The 21,837-nt window shown below is 35.1% G+C and overlaps 2 protein-coding genes across 2 annotated transcripts in view; one reads left to right on the forward strand and one right to left on the reverse strand.

The window, feature by feature from the left end:
* Positions 1-481: 481 nt before the first annotated feature.
* Positions 482-5,881, reverse strand: gmppab (GDP-mannose pyrophosphorylase Ab). Its single transcript, XM_016563380.1, has 12 exons — positions 5,631-5,881; positions 5,299-5,396; positions 5,086-5,189; positions 4,708-4,900; positions 3,440-3,499; positions 3,185-3,315; positions 2,937-3,071; positions 2,752-2,849; positions 2,551-2,597; positions 2,381-2,473; positions 1,826-1,994; positions 482-1,260 (listed from the first exon to the last, which is right to left on the reverse strand). The coding sequence occupies exons 1-12, from the start codon at positions 5,668-5,670 to the stop codon at positions 1,160-1,162; spliced, it is 1,269 nt and encodes a 422-aa protein (XP_016418866.1). The 5' UTR covers positions 5,671-5,881; the 3' UTR covers positions 482-1,159.
* A 4,475-nt stretch (positions 5,882-10,356) lies between these two features.
* The window catches only part of LOC107748549 (myosin light chain kinase, smooth muscle-like), a 16,702-nt gene continuing 5,221 nt past the window's right edge, over positions 10,357-21,837 (forward strand). Inside the window, exons 1-12 of the mRNA XM_016563379.1 lie at positions 10,357-11,185; positions 12,479-12,595; positions 12,794-12,859; positions 15,395-15,436; positions 15,642-15,769; positions 17,161-17,317; positions 17,522-17,827; positions 18,648-18,692; positions 19,254-19,344; positions 19,439-19,642; positions 20,196-20,413; positions 20,500-20,623. Coding sequence (XP_016418865.1) covers positions 10,534-11,185; positions 12,479-12,595; positions 12,794-12,859; positions 15,395-15,436; positions 15,642-15,769; positions 17,161-17,317; positions 17,522-17,827; positions 18,648-18,692; positions 19,254-19,344; positions 19,439-19,642; positions 20,196-20,413; positions 20,500-20,623 — 2,150 coding nt within the window. The 5' untranslated portion in view covers positions 10,357-10,533. The remainder of the gene's footprint in view (positions 11,186-12,478; positions 12,596-12,793; positions 12,860-15,394; positions 15,437-15,641; positions 15,770-17,160; positions 17,318-17,521; positions 17,828-18,647; positions 18,693-19,253; positions 19,345-19,438; positions 19,643-20,195; positions 20,414-20,499; positions 20,624-21,837) is intronic.

A 21,837-nucleotide genomic window follows, 5' to 3' on the forward strand; every position in this document is an offset into this window, starting at 1 on the left:
TTACTTTTGCTTCTTTAAAATTATATGCCATTCTGCCAGACAGATTAATCAAAGAAATGTAAAGACCTTTTCTATATGTCTGAAAAAAAAGTGAGAGTAAGAAAATATTTTCTGCAATTTAACTTACATTTTGTACATACAGTAGGAACACTTCATTTGAAACTGTCATTGTAACCAATCTCACATTTGCAGCATTACTACTTTGGTCATTAAAAAAATAAAAATAAAAACAACTAAATGACAACTATGTTTGTATATGCCCTAAATTATTCTGCATTTCGCCTTAGCTGACAGAAAACCACAAAAGAGCTTGTAAATGGCAAGACACACATATGTCTTCTCAGTGTTTCCTACCAGTCAGACTGGTCACTCATATGGCCCTCTCCGTTTTATTTTTTCCATAGCACTTTAATTTGATATATGTAAACTTCAGTAACACATTTAAAGCATTATGATGCATTCAATTCAATTTTTCTAATCTTTTAATTAAAACACAAACGCATTAAGGCTCAATTTGTGCTCACAGGGGACTCGTCAATTTGTCATAATAATACTCCACATGTTCTGATGTTTCTATTTTTCTGTTGTTAGATGATTTTAATACATGGTTGCAACAGAGAACAGGAATAATTCAGGAATAAAATCCCTGAAACAAATTTTTTTTTGTTTTTTGTCTTTTGTTAAAAAACTAAACGTTATCACCATCTTTTCCATTCCTGCCAAAAAAATATGTGCCTTCAAATCTGTCAGTTTCTAAAAAATCTTAATTTTACTGAAAAGGCAATATAGGTATGTGTGATTTGTAATTAAGGAATAAAACTAAAATAAAGTAACATCTAGTGTTATCTGCTACTGTAATCTACTATATGTGTATAAGGCTGGTGTATCAACTTAGAATGAGATATTAAATACAAAATTCCCAGTCCTAAAATTATCAGGAAAACTGAACCCCATTGAACCATATTATTCATGCTATATTATTGCAATACAAACTGACCACACAAGTGGACTTATTTTCTCTGGACTATAACTAGCAAATACATAAACATTAAATAATGATAAAAAATAAACAATACTTTGTGCAATCTCTAGGCTATATACTTTCTACATGACCCAATGTACAGTGTTTATTCAGAAAGACAGTAGAGGAAAGTGTCTTCTATAGGATAATCTGGTTTTGGAAGCTCCTGTTGAGATCTTTATGAGGCAAGACGATAGAGTTTCGAATGATGACCTCTGATGGAATATTCACATTGCAGCCTAGAAGGAAAATATAGAGTATAGATGGTCAGACAAACTTCCTGTCGTGGAAAAACTGTTGCCACATACAGTACATGCAGTAGCAAGATGATTGTTATAACTTCTTAAGGAACAGCTCCACCTTCTGGAAGGAACCAACCAGTACATCGTATTTATGTGTTTAAAACACTCAGTAGATTATCAGTAATGCAGTTACAACATGGCTATATTATATTACCATTCCAAAATAAAAAAAAATCAGCATATTAGAATGATTTCTGAAGGATCATGTGACACTGAAGACTGGAGTAATGGCAGCTGAAAATTCAACTTTACCATCAAAGGAATAAATTACATTTTAAAATATATTAAAACAGAAAAGAGTTGTAATAATATTTCACAGTATTACTATTTTTACTGCATTTTTTTACCAAATAAATTTGGCATTTGAGCATTCTTTAATAAAACATTAACAAATATTTTAAAATTTAAAAACATTATTATATTATATTGTATTGTATTGTATTGTATTGTATTGTGTTATCTATGTTGCCACTAGATTATAATAGAGGCAAGATCTTCATACCAAGGATGGTGATGGATGGGGTTAGACCTCCATCTCTGAACAGAGTCTCGCTGTCAATCTTAGCATATGGGTCGTTGGGATTGGGGTCACTCGGAGTTCCTTCTACTCTTGCCCATTTCCCCACTGTACTGTCCCACCCAACAATACTGTTCAACACACAGCAGTGATCCTGAAACAGAGACTCACATATTTAATAAAAATCAATGTCACGTTTCTTTCTAATGTCTGATTGTCATTGTAGCAAATGTGAACACAAGAGTGACCCACTTCACCTGTAACACGGCTCCATGTAAAACAATGGACTCCCTCACTCTTACGCCTCCTCCAATTGTCACCCCTTTGCCAATGGAAACATTAGCACCCAACTGAATGGAGAGAAAGAAATTGAATACAATGCAGAAGCATATATTTACTGTATATACAACAATACTGTTCAACACACAACAGTGATCCTGAAACAGAGACTCACATATTTAATAAAAATCAATGTCATGTTTCTTTCTAATGTCTGATTGTCATTGTAGCAAATGTGAACACAAGAGTGACCCACTTCACCTGTAACACGGCTCCATGTAAAACAATGGACTCCCTCACTCCTACGCCTCCTCCAATTGTCACCCCTTTGCCAATGGAAACATTAGGACCCAACTGAATGGAGAGAAAGAAATTGAATACAATGCAGAAGCATATATTTACTGTATATAAGTTGTTGCCTATGTTCTTACCACAGCAGAGGGATCGATGTTTGCTGTAGGGTGGATATAAACATCCCCTGAAGGTGGAAAACAAATTTTCAGTGACCTTGTAGCTGCATATAATTATATAATACAACTAGTGAGTTCTATATTTACATAGGTAAATTGTGTTTGATAAAAAAAACATTTTTAAGATCAACTTGTTCAGAGAGAATTCTTCATGCAACATACCTATTATTTTGGGGGTTCCATCTTGGTTTGTGGCCAGTCTTTCAGGATGTGTCTGATGATACTGCTTGAGGTACAAACGACTAGCATATATTGCTGACCTGTGTTACGTTATATAACATCATGTATAAGAAACAGTGACAGAAAGGGGAGCTAACAGGTAAAAATTGAGAGAAAGGCAGATTTACCCTGCAGACTTTATCTGACTCCAGAAATACTGTGTTTTGTAGACAAAGAGTTTTTTCTGTCCTGCTAGGGTTGTAAAGATGTCCTGTTCTAGCCGAATCACCTCTGGCATCTGCTTGCCATTAGTGAGTTCTTCCCTGTGGAAAAAAATAACTCATTTCAGTGCAAACAGGTCAGGCTGACCTATTATTATACACGTAAATCTGTCTGCAAAGCGGTTTAGAGGCTGAATTATGTCAGTGACACTCACTGGATCCTCTCTTGCTGGTTCCTCTGGAAAACCGTCCCAATATGGCCAAAAATATCTGGTGTGAACAAATAGATCCCACAGTTGATAATGTCACTTACAAAAGTACTGGGTTTCTCCACAAAATGGAGCACCTGAAAGAAATGAGTGATAATTAGCATAATGTGAAAAAGTAAGTATCTTCTTAATGCCATTTATTGAACGGAATGCTTGTCCTTCAGATCATATGAATTATATGTACATATTTTTTTATAGTACCTCATTTGTCTCATGGTTTTCCACAATGCAGCCATAGTTCAGCGATTGTGTTCTATTGGCCTGCAATGAGAGAGATATAGAAAAATCCTGAAACAATTTACCACTGTTTCCACTATTTTCAACATTGATAAAAAACATTTTTTAATGTTTCTTGAGCACCAAATCGGCATATTATTTATGATTAAGTATGATTTCTGAAGGATCATGTGACACTGAAGACTGGAGTAACGGCTGCTGAAATATCAGCTTTGCCATCACAGAAATATATTACATTTTAAAATATATTAAAATAGAAAAGTTATTTCTAATAGTAATATTTTATAATATTACTGCTATTACTGTATTATTGATCAAATAAATGCAGTCTTGGTGAACATAAGAGACTTCTTTCAAAAACATTAAAAAAAAGTTTCAACTTTTGAACAGTACTACATATTATATTATATTATATATTATTATTAGGGCTGTCAGTCGATTAAAATTTTTATCTAAGTAATTACATGATGTGTCGATTAATTAATCGAATTAATCACAAATTAAATTTGGCTGTGAAATTACCCACAAAAGATCATTTAAATGTATTATTGCGTTAGAAAGTATCAAGTAGACTTTACAAATAGTAGCTTTAGAAAGAAATCGTTTATTTGATTCAACATAAAATGTATCACACATAAACATTTAGGCTACAACGGCCTAACATAAACTATGGAACATAAAAGAAGATCATTTGAGTAACATCTCAGTATTGTTTTGTTCATACAATGAAAGTCATTGGTAACCAAAACAGCTTAATTACCAACAGTCTTCAAAATACCTTCTTTTAAGTTGTGCAAAAGAAGAAAGTCATACAGGTTTGAAACGACATGAGAGTAATTGATGACAGAATTAAAATTTTTGAGTGAACTACCTTGAATGTTTTTTTAAATAATGATACTCTATCGCTTATCATATGATATAAATATGAGACAAAAACTCATACAGGGGCATTTTTGCCCCAATATCTTGAATTTTAGGGTATAACTGCATTCATGGAGTTGTTGCCCTGCATCATATTTGTCAACGGGAAATTTTATGAAATGTAATATTATGTACAGGTCTGGGCGCGGGACCAGTGCGTTAACTGCATTAAAATATTTTAATCACATTATTTTTTCATAACTAATTAATTAAGTTAACACATTAAACTGACAGCCCTAATTATTATATTACATTATATTATATTATATCCAAAAATCATATTACCCACTAATTACTAAACATAAACCTACTGTTGTTCCAAGTAAGACTCCACAATGGTTCTCGCCATGTTGACGGTGGAACCGGAGCATTTCCTGCAAGGGGAACTCGGAGCATACATCAGCATTCATGAGGAAAAATGCAGCCGGACCCCCAGACAGGATCTGGTCACGAAAGTGATAGATCCCACCACCTGTACCCAGGGCGGCAAACTCCTGCAGGTACCTTCAGATTCAAAAAGAAATAAATTGCGTTAAGCCTATGTATTTGGCAAGTTTTTACATTACGGGACTATCAGATCTGGATATCTACAAAATATCAGTATAAATATCATCTGTATTATATAACACAATAAAATAGTTTAAATTAGTCTTTGTTTAAAATATCTGCTGATCTGAACTGGTATCTACCTTATTGGGATTTTAAACTCCTGCTGCGCAGAAGAAATGAAGCGGTTTAGCTCGTCATTGGGCTGATAAAAACCTATTAGTATGATCTCTTTCATATCAGGAACCTGTAAGAGAATAAAACATGGCAAACTTTCAAAACAGATATTGATTACTGTGACGAATGTTCATCTTTATGCTTTACATGTGATCTAAACATAGTTTGCAGTGTCTTACTTGGGCACAGGCTTCTATGTGATGCTGCAGCATGGGAACTCCTGCCACAGGGAACAGTGGTTTGGGCACCTCGAATGACAGGGGGCGGAACCTGGTACCTGAACGCAGGGCATTTTTATGAAATGCGTTTTTCTAACAGGTTTTAATATCCATATTAATATCACCATATTTGCTACTTTTAAGACAGCTAATTCGAGTTTATCATATCAGAAGTTTATCATATCAGACGCTATCACGTAGCTACGTCCTTTGCGCCACGTCATCATATGTGATAATGTTGTTGCGGTATCATTCATCTTTCATACAGTTAGAAAAAAAAACTAAAATCTCACCTTTTTGAGGGCCCCCAATTAGGATAATTGCTTTTAACATTTTTCAGTTATGAGGCAGTTTACTCTTTTAGACGACTGAATACTGATTTAGTACGATGATTATATCAAGTCTAGTTTTTATTTAACGTTAATTACTTTATGTAAATCTGTTTATGAAAATGAACAGCTTCTATGTCAAAAAAATGTCTGACAACGCTGAACTGCGTCTAAAACGTGTTCAACTTCAGCATAACCGACCAGTTTCATTAAATCCATTCAGTACAGTAATGCGGAAGTGAGTGTACTGTAATCCCGCCCATTGTGACGTATCTGCTGTACTTACCAATCAGGTCGTCTGTCTGGAGATATAGGTCAATTTATGTGCAGACTGGTCCAGTTGTTCCATATTTAGGTCAAACAAGCATTAAATAAGGTTTAATAAAGACCACAATTTCGGCCTCATGATTCTCATATATTATAGACAGATTATAGACAGATAACAGAAAACATTTCTTAACGTTTCTCTCTCTTACCTCATTTCACATGATGACAGTTGGCTCAAATTATCTGCCACAAAATGGCAGACCTAGTCTTTTTTCCTCAATCTAGTTTTGTTTATAACTTTCATAGATTATATTCTATCATTGTCACCTGGGTCAGTGACAATTAAGGATGTTTGAGATAATGAAGATAATAAATATAAAGAAAATAATAAAGAAAAAGCATTGTAAAAAGTTTAAAACATATTCAAAGTTCGAAAACTGAGACTTAATAATTTCCTACTTCTGTTAACTTCTGTGAAAGTTTACTGAACTGGGGCCAGTTGCATAAACATAGCCACTATGTTAAGACTGTGTCTTAAGAACCTTTGCCTAACTAGCAGTTAACCAAGTAGTAATCAGTCTTACTGTTCAGATTCAAAATCTACCATTTTATTTAACTGTCTTTATAAGTGTGTGTGTGTGTGTGTGTGTGTGTGTGTGTGCGTGCGCGCGTGTGTGTGTGTGTGTGACAAAGAGAGAGTGAGACAGAAGGAAATTCCACATTAGACCACATTAGACTCAGACTGATTTTTAAAAACCTGTTTACTTAAATAAAAAGGAGCGAGACCTGACTATTGAAAGGGGTTCTTTGTTAATTCATAAAATTACAATTTTGTAATGTTATGGCAAGCTTTTACATGGTAAGGGGCAGCATATTGAGAAGATTACAACAACGTGTTGCAACTGTCCCTACAGCCTGCACAGCCACAATAAAACTTGCTATATTACCTTGACACAACATCTTCGACACAAGAAAACACTGATTTAAATGATGTGATATGATATGATATGATATGATATGATATGATATGATATATGATATTTGATGATAGACAGTATGATATTTTCTGATGACTCTAAAATGTAAAATGTTTAACTATTACGTAAAAAGTACTAAAGTACTTTCCTTGGTCCAAATACAAGTGAGTGTGCATAACTTTTGTCATTTTATTAAAAAATCATTAAAATCATTTATAATCACAGTTTTATTAAAAAATTTATAATAATTTATATATCTTAAAAAAAAACATTTTAAGGTGAAAATAAATAACAGAAGCTGTGTGTTAAAAAAATAGACGTGTGTTAATGTGTGAATTACATATTAAATGTATTTTGAATAACTTAAAATTAATTAATATTTAATTAAAATTAAAATATATCTTTAAAAAAAACATTTTAAGGTGAAAATAAATAACAGAAGCTGTGTGTTAAAAAAAATAGACGTGTGTTAATGTGTGAATTACATATTAAATGTATTTTGAATAACTTAAAATTAATTAATATTTAATTAAAATTAAAATTAAATAAAAATGGGGGGAAATGCCATTGTCAGTTTACCAAAGCCATATTAATTGAGGTTTATATAGTAGTAACAGCCATGAATCATGAACTGATGATATAACTAACATCCATCTTTCAAAGTGAAATGTGAAACATTATATATTACCCGACAACATTCTCTGAAAAGAACCATTGTTGAACAGTATGCAGAAGCCTTGGATCATGACTGGTATGAGAAGTGCTGATTGGTCTGGAGGTTTAAGCCTTTATGGACATATAAGGTTCTGGTCTCAGAAGAAGAAAGACCACACAAGCTGTTCTGTAAACAGTGTCCCCTTGCTTGTCTGCCCCAAATGAGAGCCTCTCCATTCTCAGACACAAAGCATATAGTAATGTTCCTTTCACACCACTCTCGGCAAGGATATTAAGGGATGCCCCCTACTCTCTCACACCCTCTGTTGTTTTACTATCTCAGAATGTGTCATGGGTATCGTCATAATTTAAATGCAAGGAGGAGATGAGAGTTTATTATTGGTATAAGAAATTTCTCACTTGTGTATTCCCATTTTGACTTGTTTATTGCTATATTGTATGTAGTCCAGGGCGTCACTCAGACTAGCTATCTTGTTAACCCTTGAGAGAAAATGCAGTTTATACAGTATGTTCACATTTAAACACATATAGGCTTAAGGTTCTAATAACTGAATAACTAAAAACTTTGACTGAGATTCTGGTTTTGATCATAGAATTTGGCAGATTTATACATTTTTAAATCACATTGAAGAGTAGATTCAGATCAAAAGTTTATTTGTGCATCAAATATAAAGTATATTACGTTTTGCAAGCAAAAAAAATGGTTTAGACCTAAGATTACTGTGAAATGGTTTGATATCTCTCCTTCAATACACATCAGACATACTCATATTTTTATATTTAAACTACTGTCATCATATCTAAAAGGTAGAGAGTATCCACCTAACTCATGCTTATACTCTTCATTCTAGAACATTCCTGCCATTTTTTTTCTCCAGTCAGTTATTTTCATCCAGTTAATCCTCAGATGCAAACAACTGCCTGGAACATCTAACATATTTCATGTTGTAGCTTTAAAACAGTTCAAAAATAAAACTTTGTTTATTCCCTTCAGGCATCATCTTTAGCCTGCTAGGTCTTTTTAGCCTGATAAACAATTTGAATGAAGTCATGTGTTAGTAATCTGGGTGTTCTTTAAGGAATAAGCAATGGCCTTTTGCTTGCTTTTGAATAAATAATTATTGTTGGGCTGTTTCTGTTTTTGTATGTTTAGCAAAACTAATTCCTACAATAAACGCTGCCTGTAGACAGTCACAGTTTGCAGTTTGTGGCCTGTGTAAATAAATGCTGGCAAAGTATGTGTGAAATGTTGACTTTAAACTTAGCACTTCTTATGTGAATAAATTAGCTATAACTTTATAAAGGTTAATAAAAGTGATGTTCTAAAGTTACTTGTTTTTTTCTTTCTTTCTTTTTGATAGTTGGCTTTATTTTGCACAATTAATGCTTTAAAAAAAAAACAGTTGTATACTGTAACTGTCTTCTCCATGGTATATGCTTAATAACAGTGTAAAAAATAGGTGAGCTTATAGATTCCAAGTTAAGAGAGATGTTTATAGCAGAGTAAAGCTGTGGAAATGCTTGAGGATATAGCGCATAAATGGGTGGCAGTTAAAAATGAGATTTTTTTGTTCGTTCCTTATAAGTCTGGTTAATGTTCCTGCCCCAATGCCGAAGATAAACTCCCAGAACAAAGCAGCGAGGGTCTTTTCATGATGCATCCTTTACCATTGTTTTGTTGTTAACAATAGAATCTGGAATTTTGCTGACAAGAGTTTAAAACCCACATAATAGTAATGTGTTTTCCAGCTTTTTGCGACACAAAATGAGACTTTGTTTTTAAATCTCCTATTTAAAAGTGTTTCTAATCATCAGATATCAGCAGCTGCACCCAATCAGACCTGTTCATTATGACTCTTGAAATCACATCCCATCTCATCATTATGGTTATCTCTAAGACCTCTAGGATTGCCATTGAGGACTGGACTTTTGCAGAATATAAGGGAGATTAAGTTTCATACCAGCAGCAATGGAAAATTCACTCACCAATTCACCTTGTGGTGAAGCAAAACAGCACAGGAAGCTATTTTATCTAGGAGACATTCCCATGATGTGTCCACAAGTAGAAGAGTAACAGATACGTTCATAGCCATATAAGGCTGCCCATGTAACATTTTAATATAAACTGTTGCAGACATGCAACTCAACTCTGATTGGTGAAATGCATCTTCAAAAATGGCCCAATGAGGGGCCCCTATTTATAGAGAGGTCAAAAAGTTAGAAGCATCCAAAGAAACACCCACGGAATAATCAGAACACTTCTTTTCTGGTTTCTGTCCAAGCACCAAAGGAACAGTGAGATTCTCTTTCTTTTCAAATTATTAAAAAGTTCTTGCCTTTCAGTGAACGTAACTCCAAATCAGGCACTGGTGACAGGCTCAAGATGTTTATCTGCATTTGTGTTCTAAACATACTAATAATGTATCAGATTCTGATGCTATCTTGCCATCTGTTTACCTCCCAGCTCTGTTCCGCTGTGTTGATGCCCATGCACTGGAAGTGTTTCCCTAATAAGGCAATGGCGCTCCCCCCTTTGATGCCACACAGATATGAAATGTGTTCCTGTCTCCAATTAACCTATTATAGAATGGAGTCTAAGCTTTTAAACAATCCAATTCCACTCCCCAGCCTCACATATCTCTCTCCTTCCCTCTGTATGTCCTCTCTCTACCCTCTATTCTCTCCTCCCTCTTTCATTCTGGTCCAGAGGGGTTGTCCCAGCAGTGCTTTGAGTGGGGAGAACAGAGAGTTGCACAGTGACCACAGACAGAGCAGGACCTCCACTAAGTCACTGGACCAAGTGGGATCGTGAAGGAACGTTCATACAACTGGACATCTGTATTAATTTACAGCTTGAAGAAGCCCCTACCAAAGGAACTGAGAGGGACTGACGAACAGAGCTTTCATAAATTTGGTTTTAATTTCTAGAGGTCAGTAAAGGAAGCCAGATGACAGACTTTAGGGCAGCTCTAAAGCCCCGTTCGGGGCCTAAGCCAGGGTCTGAGATCAAGACAAGCACCCCAATAAAGGTTGACTTTAGATCATTGCTCAACAAGAAAGATGGTTCACCCAAAGCACCTGCTGCCACGCCACCTCCAAGCAGCGCACCTTCAGACTTCAGGTCCGCCCTGAACAAGAAGCAAGCACCGGAACCAGAGAAGACTGAGGAAAATGAACAGAATTCATCAAAGCTAGCACCCAAAACACCACAGAAGGAAAAGCAAAGTGATGTCAATGGCGTAAATGGTGGTGCAATTGATAAAAAGGTTAACATAAAGGAAAACGCAACAACAGAGAAAAAAGCCAGCAGCACTGATGCAGGGACAACTGAAAAAAAGGAGAAAGCCAGCCCAGAGAAGAAGACAACTGATGGACAGATAACAGAGACAAACGACAAAAAGGCAAAAGTTGTGAATGGGGGAGAGAAGGATGCAGGAAAGCTGCCCGTTTTCAAACAGCCCCTCAGTGACATCACTGTGGTGGATGGAGAGAGGCTGAGGTTAGAGTGTCAGGTGACCTCTGACCCCCAAGCTGTCATCACCTGGATTCTTGATGGGAAAATTGTGAAAGCATCTAAGTTCATTGTCTTATCACAGGAAGGTATGAAAGTAGATACGTTTGACAACAATTTCACAGTTTACAATGCGAAATACTCTTGATCTTGTATTTTCTACACAGTTCTTTGTCTCTTTTGATTAATAGATGTTTAAATGTGACAGACAATTCCAATGAAATGTGATAGCCTTGGGTCTGTAGAGTTATTTAATGACGAGGACAGCTTTAAAACCTCTTTTCCTAAAGCCCCTATTTTAGTGTGTTCGGAGCTGTGTTGTAAATCACATGCTGAGAGGAATGATCTTAAAGCTGAGGCTGATTCATTGCCAACTGGAGCACTCAGTGAGTGTTATCTTGGTTCATTGAGCTCATTCACATTAGGTTATTTGATCTGAGGGTTTAAGGTCTCTCTAACCCCTTCCACTGACATGAGACAGAATGATGATCTGAGTCGCAATTAGAAAGTTCTGAAATAGCAATAGAGGATTCCCTGAGTCTAAATCAAACAGGGATGTGATGGGTGTCCCCTACATTATCCAGTGCTTTAGGCTCTTGGTTGTTCTGGTCAATTTTATGTTTAGAAAGCAGGGTATGGATTCATCAAAACCTTTTTGTTTATAAGAATGTTCAATCGTGAAAGTGCAATTCTTAAGTTCTCAAATATTTTCTAAAATCTCATTTTTTTTCTTAAGACGAAAATGAATAAATTCATTGAACATCTTACTTTTGGGGGTTAAGGCAAGTTGGATGTTTTGGTAACTTTTTGTTACCAAAACATTTTTAAAAATTTGTCTAGAACAATCTTAAGAAAAAAGATAAGAGCATTCCTAAGACTTGGGTTGGGAATACAAAATATTATTAACTTAGTTCTTAAGTGTAAAAATAAACAAACAAAAAAACGAACTAACTAACAAACAAACAGAAAAGAAGACCGGCCCCTGGTTTTCTTACATTTTTTTTTTTTCAGATATTTGTGGTGATGTGTTCACATTAATAATTTGTGCTAATGGAATAATTTGCATTAAAAAAAATATTTATTTATGGAGAAGAACTTTAGAATTTGAAGCCTTTGGATAATATGGAAAAAAAAAAGATGTTGACTATTCCATGTTATTATTTTTTATTTTATTCTTGGAAATCAAGTATCCTTTTTATCAGAGTCAAGCCTCAAAAGCTGTTAAGGGTGTCAGCATAGCTGGCATAAGAGTTTTTACAATGTATAAGGCCAGAATTTAGTTTTCAATTAATAATAAGGCTGAAAAGACAAAAATTCAATCATAAAACAATTCAGTTGTCATATACACTTGCCATTAAATGCTACCTCTTATTTTACATCAGGTGAAAAGTGTTCACTTACAATCGACAAGGCTCTACCAGAGGACGAAGGACGCTACACATGTAAGGCAGAGAATGCACATGGTAAAGCAGAGTGTTCCTGTATGGTCACTGTAGATGGTAAGTGTCCTGTCTTCTAGACTTCCCCTTATGCATGTCATTGGAAACATATAATATTAAGTGAGGGTGTAAGTACCAATAACCCAATAACAATACTAACAGTGTCAAATTCCTCCTAAACTCATAATTAGGATTTATTTGAAACAAAAAGGGGGGAAATATTGTTAAAATCTTTTTTTTTTTTTTGCATTCCTCTAGATCCCTCAGACCCATCAGCAGATAAGAAAAACAGGAAGAGCTCTTCTGCAACTCCCACTACAGAAAGTGAGTAAGGACACATGTTGTGGCCTGTTTTTTTGTGATGTTAGTAGTTTATTTATAAAGGGATGAAATGTCATTAATCTGTTTCTCAACCTCAGTGATCATCAACATGTCTTCCATTAGTGGAACATAAAAGGAGACATTTTGAAGAATGTTGACATGCTCCAAAAACTATACATAGAAGTAGTCCACAAAACTCATGGACTATATATTCCAAGTTTTTATGGTCAGCATTGACACTGAGAGTATGAAAAGGAGCAGCTTGGACATTAAGATAATAATAATAAAAAACTCCTTTTGTGATCCACCTGAAAAATGAAAGTCATCCAGGTTTCAAAATGAGGATGAGTAAACAACAACTGAATTTTTATATCTAGGTGAACTGTTTATTTATGAGAGCACCTTTGAAGGAAAATCAAGTCAAGTCAGGTCATGCCTTATAGTCACATTCATTAAATTAGAGCTGAGTGATAATATACTTTACATTTTGTGATGATACAAGCAGTTGAGATATTCTATATATTGGACTACATAAGTATATATGTGGATAAATGTGGACATACAAAGTTGGACATACTTTATATAAAGAGCTGGGCTATAATATAGTGAATTTTTGTAAACAATCATACATCTGAGATTTGAGATTAGTTGGCAAAAGCATTTAGTCCTTAATTCTGCTACATATTTAGTGAACATTTAATTCCAATTTCCCTTTCAAAAATATTTGTCATGTCAGAAGTTGACCTTACAGACGGGAACAATGGTCATCACGCGCACTCTATATAGACTCCCAAAGAGGATTTCCATCCCACAGTATCTGACGGCAGATTGTATCTATAGTGCTCAAATGGTTTGCCTGTTTGTTTTGTTCCAGCTTTTAACACAATGGTCACACTAGATCCTACATTTTAATCCATGTGATCATGGTAGAGTAGAAAATAAACTCAGCCGATGGTGTTTTGGAACAATAGGCAACCAGTTGTACTGCTGAATTTGGTCTTCTAGTATTTCATAAGCATAGCAGCCTCTAAGTGGCTCACATTAACATTGCAGTTATGCTCTTAACAAACAATGTCAAAGTGATTTACAATTTAGTGCACGAAAAGCATGTTACTGGCAAATACCAGAACGGAGTACATTGTATTCCCACAGTTCTTATGGAAAAAGTTCAGGTGTGTCCAGGCATAAGAGAGAAAATGAAAGATAGGAAAGAAGCAATTGAAGGCCTAAAATGGTAGACTTCTGTGAGCTGAAACACATAAAGATCTGACTGTCCTCTCTGTCTTCCTCACCCCTGTTCTCCCCCTTTCTCAGTCTCTCTGTTTGGAGTGTGCTGGAGTATTAGTGGGGTTTACATGTTGCATTGTTTCTTGACGGCGATCAAACCTTAAATAAATAGTGGAGAGAGAGAGAGCCACTGCTTCCTGGATCTTTGGAGACCCTATATTTAGCATGTCCGTATAAGGGGAATTCCAGCAAGACACAGTGTCCACACAAACACTCTCTCCCTGGATGCTGATCAGGAGCGGCAGTTTCCTTAGAACTCCTGTCAGTTCTCAGATGAATGTTGACTAGTTATTTCCTTTGAAATGGTGTAAAATGAAATTTCAATCATGTGAACAGGGTTGATTACTGGATATTTTTGACTACTGGATTGTTTGATTGGTTACTGAATGGAGAGTTTATTATTTATCAATTTAAGAAGGAAGAAAATAAATTTTTTAATTCCTGCAATCGAACTATTGGGTATTAAAATACATATAATATCACATTGTTTTGTGACTTTACTCCTTTTTGTTTTTCAAATAACAAATTTGGCATCACATTTCTTAATATGCATTTATTTGCATATAACAAAAGCAATAGCCTCTATAAAAGACCTCTTTGACAATTACCATTTCAAAATCATTGCTATCATAAAACAAAATATAAATCTATTGATGAATAACTTTTTGAATTAAGAAATAAGATATTATGTTTATAATATGAGCAAAATGATGCTAACCAATGCTAATATTTTTTTTTTAATGGTGGTATGAAAGCATAATAAATAACATTTACCATTATTCAAATTTGTTTTTGTTTCTGCTGCAAAATATTGTCAAAATAGTCAAAATTGTTAAATCCTTCTAAAATCATTATTTATGCTTGAAGTTCCTCCAAAGGGATAGTTCACCCAAAAATAAAAATTCTGCCATTATTTACCCTCATGTGATTTTGTTTGTTTCTTATGTAACACAACAGAAGATATTTTGAGCATTTTTTTTTTCTTTTTTTCCATGAAAGTCAATGGTAACCAAAACTGTATGGTTGCCAATATTCTTCAGAATATCTTATTTCGTGTTCTGTAGAAGAAAGAATGTCATACACATTTTAGCCAACACGAGGAGGAGAAAACTATGAACATTTTTGGCTGAACCATCCCTTTAATGAAATGTTTATTTTAATAATTATGTAAATATGTTTAGCTAAAAATGCACAGTAGACGCTGTTGCAGTAGATGTTATCTTATGTCAATACATGCTCTCTCTTCTGCAGATGAAGCCAGAATAAAGAAGAAACCAGCTCCCGCCAAACAGGGTAAGATTACTCTCCCATTATCCCTTACATAACCATACAGGCCCAAGAATATTTGACCTGAAGGCCATGTACAGAGACACATTCTTGTGTGATAAGCTGTCTTGCAGAATACTGATAGTAGACAGACAGAGAAAGAAAATACGGAATAACTATTTTCCATGAGAGTGTTGAATATGAACCTATGTTTTCTTATGATGCCACGCAGGTTCTCCGCCACAGTTTCTGCAGTTCCCTGGAGATCAGAAGATCAGGGCAGGAGAAAAGGTGGAGCTGTTGGGCAACTTTGGAGGGACGGCACCCATAACTTGCACCTGGCTCAAATTTAAAAAGTCGGTAAGAAAAGGACAGAGAGTACAATGACAGATCATTGGTTCCCAAACCTTCTGAAATAAAGGCAACTATTTACAGTGATTTTTGACTGCACCTTAAAGAAATTTCCCATGTGAGCACAGAGCACCCCTTTAATCTAAAACTGACAGCACAAATACTTATTGTAAAATTATATCTCAAAAACAATTTTGGAACAAAAGATGATACTCTGATCGGGAGTTTTATAGCCAAAACCGATCACTCATTTCTTGTCATTTTGATCAGCCGATACAGATTCTAATACCATTTTTGGGGGATCAGTATCGATACGCAAACACTGTTAAATCAATGTGACATAAAGTACTATAGGTCGATTAATTGATATTCAGATAAACAGGAATATATTTCATTGAATTATCAATAGTCATTTTATTGTAATAGTAAAGAAATATTTTGAATGATTAATTTTTTAATTGTATTGTCTGACTTTTGATTGACTATCTAAGACAGCAGGCTTTTATTTGAGAGAAGAGTTGTGAAGATATACAGCATATGCGAACTGAACAGCTGCTGCTGTTAATGTAAATTATTAAAATTATTTTAATAAAGAATTTTGGGTAACAATTTATTATAGGGAACAATTCTCACTATTAACAAGTTGCTTATTAGCATGCCTTTTTATTAACATATTGGTTGTTTATTAGTACTTATAAAGCACATATTTTGCATGACCATATTCTACATCCCTAATCCTACCCAATATTTAAACATAACAACTACCTTACTAATAAGCAGCAAATTAGGAGTTTATTGAGGCAAAAGTCATAGTTAATGATTTGTTAATGGCGAGAATTGGACTTTGAAATAAAGTGCAACCGAATTTTGTATTATACCCCACCTGTTAACTTTAATAGGAGACTGAAATGTCTCTGCAAGGTTGCACGAGCGTTTCATATTCGCTGCCCCTCTCACACTGTGAGCAGACTTGCATCGTTTGTGTGATTATTAGCATGAATGGTTTTTGTGATTCATCAAGTTCAGAGACCACTGATTGATTCATTGCTGATTAACTGAAGAATCTGTAGTACAAAACACTTAAACTGATACATTAATATATAAAATGAAGCAGAGATTATGCAGAACCACTTTGGGAACCAATGTTAGATGACAGATGGTGAAATGAGAGTGTGAGGATGGTGTGGCGGTTGCCTATTGTGATCTTTACATGTTGTTTCCTAGAGATTAGGAAGACAAAAAAAATCTTAATAATTACAGTAGTAAGGATCAGTTTAGATTTCATGATTACTTGGTGTATATGTTTGATATGAAAGTGGTTAAAGAAGAGGTGAAAATAAGAAAATGAAAGCCTAAAGGCCTTAAGTCCTATATACTTTGTATACTCTTCTCCTGTTTAGATCCAGCCAGGAAGTGGGGGCATTTCCATAGAGACCACAGAGAACAGCAGCCACCTGACAATCGCAGCGAGTGACCAAGATCACTGTGGTTGCTACACTCTTGAACTGCAGAATAAATTTGGTACCAAGCAGGCCTCACTCAACCTCACTATCGTAGGTATGGGAGTAAACAAAGACAGGAAGTGACACATAATGAGAAACAGGAAGGAAAAAGATTTGATTATGAGAGACTGTATTTAGCACTTTGATACAACATAGTACCATAAAGCATATTTACTAGTAGTCTCCCTATCTTTCTATGCATTGCTTTCTATATAACTAATGCTGACCTCTTCAATGTACCGGTAAATCTATGTCCCAGATAAGCCAGATCCCCCAGCCGGCATCCCTGCTGCCTCTGACATCCGCAGGTCCTCGCTCACCCTCTCCTGGTACGGTCCCACTTACGATGGAGGCAGCATTGTCCAGTCCTACAACCTGGAGATCTGGAATTCGATCGACAACACATGGAATGACCTCACCTCCTGTAACAACACCTCATACCACGTCCAGAACCTTCTCACTGATCGTCAGTACAAGTTCCGCATTCGAGCTGTTAATGTCTATGGAGTTGGAGAGCCCAGTGCAGAATCTGAGCGCATTACAGTGGGAGTGGAGGAGGTAACAGGTGAGAAACAACCTCTGATTAATTGTGTTACTATTGATCGAGAGAGAATCAGTGGGGACCAAAAATCTGAAGCCACTAGTGAAAATTCCTACATTATACATTCTCATTTTTGTAATAATTCACTCATTTCCATGACAAATTCTACTATCATCATAACAATTTTAATGATTTTAATTTCAGAATTTCTCCTGCCTTTATGGCAGCATCACTCGAGTTGGCATAAACTCAAGTCTTATAATATTATATGCATAAATTAATATAATGAATGTTATACAATATGTTATCAAATGTAATGTCACATCAATAGTCTATCAAATATACTGTGTGTGTGCGTGTGCGTGTGTGTTATATATTTAACAATGATCTTATATAATTAAATTAAATGAAAATCCATTGCATTGTCTATTATATCAATATTAAATGCATTGCATTGTATATTATATGGGCATTATATGAAATGTATTATATCAAATGCATCAATGCATGTAAATGTATCAATGTGCGTGTGTGTGTATATATATATATATACCCTTTTTTATTCATTTAGTTCAATTTTTTATATATATTAATTATATATTTTATATATTTACACATTATACAAAATATAGAACTAAATAAACGAAAAGGGGAAAAATCATGTAGACATAGGATGGGAAGAGGAAGAAATCTGACATATTTTCCAGTTTTTGTTCAGGTTTAATTGGAAATATATATATATTCACTGTGGTCTCAGACTATTGAACCCCAAAAGTGTAAATGTGATGAGCTGATGCCCTACTTAAAAACTGAACCTTTAAATAACATTCACATTTTTCTCCAGAGAAAAAGGAAGAGGAGGAAGTTGGAGCCACTGTGTCTGATGATGGTATGAAGTTCAAAGCAATTAGCCCACCATTCCATCCCTCCTGAATCCAGAGTTTACTAATATGACTCCCACATGGCCAGTCTGATACATATCCTGTTCATTTCACTATATATATACCCTTTTTTATTCATTTAGTTCAATTTTTTATATATATTAATTATATATTTTATATATTTACACATTATACAAAATATAGAACTAAATAAACGAAAAGGGGAAAAATCATGTAGACATAGGATGGGAAGAGGAAGAAATCTGACATATTTTCCAGTTTTTGTTCAGGTTTAATTGGAAATATATATATATTCACTGTGGTCTCAGACTATTGAACCCCAAAAGTGTAAATGTGATGAGCTGATGCCCTACTTAAAAACTAAACCTTTAAATAACATTCACATTTTTCTCCAGAGAAAAAGGAAGAGGAGGAAGTTGGAGCCACTGTGTCCGATGATGGTATGAAGTTCAAAGCAATTAGCCCACCATTCCATCCCTCCTGAATCCAGAGTTTACTAATATGACTCCCACATGGCCAGTCTGATACATATCCTGTTCATTTCACAGATGAGGAGAAAGAACCAGAATACAGAGATGTGGTCATTAAGAAAGACTGCAGCGTGAAGGATTTCTATGATATAGAGGACCGCTTAGGAACGTAAGAGATGCATTATCAATATAACCATTTTTGATTTACTGTACCAGATATTTTCTTCCAGTTTCTTCAATTGCCTTTTTCTTATTTCTAAAAGGGGTAAATTTGGTCAAGTCTTCAAACTTGTGGAAAAGTCCACCAAGAAGGTATGGGCAGGGAAGTTCATCAAGGCATTCTCACAGAAGGAAAAAGAAAACGTGAGGCAGGAGATTGACATCATGAACAGCCTCCACCAACCCAAACTGGTGCAATGTGTGGACGCCTTTGAGGGAAAATCTGACTTGGTCATGGTTTTGGAGATGTGAGTCCCTATATCTTCAATCTTTTAAGCCGAAAGACTAACATGATACAGGTTAACTAAATAAAAGCTTTCATGAAAAGGCCATCGGATATGTTCCAGTTTGGGAGCGGTGATCACATTGGGTCACTTTGGTGAACCTACCTTGTGTGTCCTGGTGTCTTTGAACAGGCTGTAGTGTTTGTTAGTTGTTTTTTCAACACCTTTAAATCATTCCACCAGTTTAGCTTTTTATGGCGAGAGTGGAATGTAAAATCCAGCACCCTGTGATGGGAGAAGTGCGTGTCACATGTCCTTATATAGTGAGATGGAGAAACAGGGAGGTGGGGAGAAGAAAGCATGGATGCTCTCTGCTTCAGCTTGGCAGCCATGATGGAAAATAGCCCAGAATTAAATCTCCCTGACTGTAAGAGAATTGTTTAGCACTCCAGACACTGTTCGTCTGGTTGTTAAATGGAATGTGCATAAACAGTTCCAATGCATTGAGATTGCAGTCTGACAGTGATTGGTTAGCGTCGCTTAACGATAATGTCATTGTGGTCCCCATTGGCTGCAGGATTTCTGGCGGCGAGTTGTTTGAGCGAATCGTTGATGAGGATTTCGAGCTGACTGAGCGAGAGGTGATTAAGTACATGCTGCAGATCATTGATGGAGTTCAGTTTATCCACAAGCAGGGCATTGTCCACTTGGACCTCAAACCTGAGAACATCATGTGCATCAACAAGACAGGAAGCAAGATCAAGCTCATTGACTTTGGACTTGCTCGAAGGCTAGGTAAACAAATGCAAACAACTGCAAAAGCAAACAGCGTCTGGTTTTCTGGCACAGTTTTATTTTTTATTTATTTTTTCTGTTTTCAGAGGATTCTGGCTCTCTGAAGGTTCTGTTTGGAACTCCTGAGTTTGTAGCTCCTGAGGTGATCAACTACGAAGCTATCAGCTACCCAACAGACATGTGGAGTATTGGCGTCATCTGTTACATTCTGTGAGTGATAAATCAGTATCTCAGCTACATCGGTATCACCCCTCCAACAGTCGCTAACAACCATGGCACATAAAGACACAGTAATCAATGCTGAGGACTGGAAACATTTCCTTTTAAGTCCATTATTAGTTTTTGGACAACTCGCTTGCCAAGCTTGCTTTTTCAGTTTATCACATAAACACAAATTTGATTCCTTGGAGGTAGAGTATAAATATTTAAACTGACTTGTGTCAGTTACTTTTATCTTCATGTTACAAGAGGCTAATGCCCCCCTGCATTAAAAGGCCATTTTTAATTTGATCTTTTTTCCAAAACACTAAACAGCCATTAAAATGAAATAAAATGCTCAATCCTTTCCTAAACAACTTTTTGTTGCTATGAACTGCAAAATTGTCCTGATCAAACTTGATTTATCAATTTTTTTAAATATTGCAGATGAGAATGCCTGAAACTGCTCCACCCCCATCGACTAAACATTGCCTCTATATCTTTAAATACCGCCTCTACTGTAAACTGTATGACTTTATTACTATATATAAACTATAATATGTTTAGCATTTTTTTACAGAAAACACACTTCATTGAATATGTAACAACATAATCAATAAATATGAATATATACAGAATATATACACACTACCGTTCAAAAGTTTTGTGTTAGTAATATGTTTTAAAGAAGCCTCTTATTCTCACTAAGGCCGCATTTGTTTGATCAAAAATACAGTTAAAAAATGAATATTGTGAAATGTTATTGACATTTAAAATAGCTGTTTTATATTAGATTTTTTATGTAATTTATTCCTGTGAAAAAACTGAATTTGCAGCTCACATGATCCTTCAGAAACCATTCTAATATGTTGATTTGGTTCTCAAGTTATTTATTTATTGCTACATAATTATTTGTGGAAACTGTGATACAATATAATTGATATTTTGTTCAATTTAATGCATCCTTGCTGAATTAAAAAAAATTGTTTTTAAATAAATAAATAAATTAAACATTTGCCTTAAAGGGGTCATATGATGCGATTTCAATTTTTCCTTTCTCTAAGCCAATCAAAGCACACCTCGCTTTTCACACTGATGAGCTTTTTAAAAATCGACGCGTTTCAGAAAGGCGGGGCATAGAGGAGAAACAATAGTGTACAATATGTGGAAAATAATGTGTCTTTTTTACTTTAAACCGCATAAACACATTTCATTACACCAACTAC

This window comes from Sinocyclocheilus rhinocerous, unplaced genomic scaffold (assembly GCF_001515625.1).
Source record: "Sinocyclocheilus rhinocerous isolate Xijiao unplaced genomic scaffold, SAMN03320098_v1.1 scaffold349, whole genome shotgun sequence".
Lineage (NCBI taxonomy): Eukaryota > Metazoa > Chordata > Actinopteri > Cypriniformes > Cyprinidae > Sinocyclocheilus > Sinocyclocheilus rhinocerous.